The sequence below is a fragment of the Hipposideros armiger genome, unplaced genomic scaffold, assembly GCF_001890085.2.
Source record: "Hipposideros armiger isolate ML-2016 unplaced genomic scaffold, ASM189008v1 scaffold_826, whole genome shotgun sequence".
Taxonomy (NCBI): Eukaryota; Metazoa; Chordata; class Mammalia; order Chiroptera; family Hipposideridae; genus Hipposideros; species Hipposideros armiger.
This window is the reverse complement of record NW_017732176.1, coordinates 571167-573869: the sequence shown is the minus strand read 5'-3', so window position 1 is coordinate 573869 and position 2703 is coordinate 571167. Positions and strand designations below refer to the sequence as shown.

The window sequence follows — 2703 nt, the reverse complement described above, 5'->3', positions numbered from 1 at the left end:
CAGAGACCAAGTCTACGGGAGCCTATTAAAGGGCATAACTCTCTTCAAACAGGGGAGGATGGACAAGGGTTTTGGGGTGTGTTGACACATAATCTAAATACTGAGGACCTGAGTGATTTGCACATGTGGAACTGTGGAGTAAACGCAATCCAGGGAAATGTATTGTTGTGCATCCAAGTCCATATCTGAGGCCCAATATAATAAAACAAATGCATTACCTTTATGTAATGGGCTTGATTAGGGACATCATTTCACAGAATCCTAATGACCACAAAGACAAAATCAGGTTTGATACATAAGTTTTTTACTTGAAAAATACATTACACATCCAAAAGCAAAATTCTGAGCTACAAGAAGATCTATGATTCTATAATCTCAAAGCACTAAACATTAGTAAATTATCCTTTGTAGATATCTATTATAATGAGTTTGGGGCCAAAGAGATGGTAGAGTTGCTAAGCTGAAGTGATCTGTGTTGAACTGAAGGCAGCAACGCACGTTTTCCTCCATCTTTGAGAAAAATAGGGATAGCTCAAGTGGGTTTTCTCGCCTCATCTCTCTCTCGTTCCAGGCGTTCAATCTCCAAGGACAACTTATACACCTCCAGAGCCATTTTCACATCTGCCACATTTGGGAGACACTTCATGATGCTTATGCCTGCTACAACGCGCTCACAGACTGCAGGGACCTCCTGAAAGAGATAGAGGTGGTAAGAGGCTTCCCTCCAGATCACGAGGAGAATAAGTAATGACAATAGCAGAACAACAGGGTCAGGTCCAAGGCCAACCTCAGGACTAATGGGTGAGCAGGGAAACCAGAAAACACCTCGGATCCCACCATAGTCTTCCCCAGAAGGATATAGATCTGTTCTGAGACAGCTTCCCAGAAAGTCTTTTTGGGGACAGAGGCTATTTCTGCTAACCATCCAGAAATGGTACACAGTATATTATATGAGCTAGAAAGGAAAGTTAAGGGTCAGTACTTCCAGGTCTATGAGAACCGCATCTCCCTAAAGGAACTCGGTTTTGCCTGTTCTCAAGTGAGAGCATGAAAACTTGCCACCCTAACTGACAAGAGGGCCTCAAGGCAAAAAGAAAAAGAGAGAGTTCCTTTGAATGACTCAGAAATGAATCCTGACAAGTCAGAACTCACCCTTGCTGCCTGGGACAGAGCTTCGGGGCAGCACCCTTTATAGGGTTGGATAGCACAGGAACTTACTTCAATTGTGCCACTTACCCACTCACACTTGGGCACCTCTGGGTACCAGGTCCTGTCCTCTGAGCAGGTGATATTTGGGGAACCGACCACACCATAGCCAGAGTCACACTGGATGGTGACATTTTCAGATTCAATATACTGTTGCTTGTCCACAGACAGCTTTCCATGTTCTATCTCTGGTTTCAGACACAGAGCTACAATGAAAGCACAGTGTTAAGCAATCAGCAAATCTGAGAAAAAAGACATGATAACCAGTTCGAATTACAAAAATGAACTACATGTAGGTGCTTCCAGTTGTTTTCTCTTTCTTTCACTTTGGTAGCAATAATATTAGTTAACACTGTTATTGAGCACTGGCTCATATCAGATTCAGGGCTAAGCATTTTATGTGATTATCCCATTTCAGTCTCAGTTGGCTCTATGAAGTGTGCATTGTTATTATTCCCATTTTATCTAGGACAAAATGAGATAAAAAGAGGTTAAGAAAGTTGTGCAAGAGGCCGATATCCCTAATGAACATAGATGCAAGAATCCGCAACAAAATACTAGCAAGCCAGATTCAGCAACACATTAAAAATATCATACAGCACGATCGAGTGGGATTCATTCCAGGTATGCAAGGTTGGTTCAACATGCTCAAATCACTTAAAATGATACACCACATTAACAAAATGAAAAATAAAAATCATATGATCATATCAATAGATGCAGAAAAAGCATTTGACAAAATACAGCAGCCATTGATGATAAAAGAAAAACTCTTAGCAAAGTGGGAATAAAGAGATCATATCTCAGCATAATAAAGGCCATATATGATAAACCCACAGCTAACATCATACTCAACAGGGAAAGGCTGAAACCTTTTCCCTTAGGATCAGGAACAAGACAAGGCTGCCCACTTTTATTCAATATAGTTCTGGAAGTTCTAGCCACAACAGTCAGACAAGAAAAAGAAATAAAATGCATCCAAATTGGAAAGGAGGAAGTGAAATTGTCATTATATCCATATGACATGATACTATAGAGAGAGAACCCTGAAGACTCCACCAAAAAAATTTGGAACTGATAAATGAATTTAGTAGAGTAGCAGGTTGCAAAATTAATATTCAGAAATCATTTGCATTTGTATACACCAATAATAAAATATCAGAGGTAGAAATCAAGAAATTATTCCCACTTACAATTGCTTCAAAAACAAAATACTTAGGAATAAATTTAACCAAAGAGGTAAAATATCTGTACTCAAAAAATTATAAACACTAAAGATAGAAATCAAAGAAGATACAAATAAATGGAAAGACATACCATGTTCATGGATAGGAAGAATTAAAATAGCTGAAATGTCAGTACTACCTAAGGCAGTGGTTCTCAACCTTCCTAATGCCGTGACACCTTAATACAGTTCCTCATGTTGTGGTGACCCCCAACCATAAAATTATTTTCGTTGCTACTCTATAACTGTAATTTTGCTACTGTTATGAATCA

At 39.2% G+C, this 2703-nt stretch overlaps 1 protein-coding gene across 14 annotated transcripts in view; it reads right to left on the bottom strand.

Annotated features, from left to right (window-relative positions):
* C4BPA (complement component 4 binding protein alpha) overlaps nt 1–2703 on the bottom strand; it is a 91476-nt gene that overhangs the window by 37480 nt on the left and 51293 nt on the right. For 4 of the 14 annotated variants that reach the window (XM_019629159.1, XM_019629162.1, XM_019629158.1 and 1 more), the window contains exon 11: nt 1237–1412. The exons of 9 other annotated variants lie outside the window; for them this stretch is intronic. In XM_019629159.1, the coding sequence (XP_019484704.1) occupies nt 1237–1412 (176 nt within the window). Of the gene's footprint in view, nt 1–282; nt 692–1236; nt 1413–2703 lie in introns of those variants that run through there. One more of the 14 variants, XM_019629161.1, reaches the window with a different exon arrangement.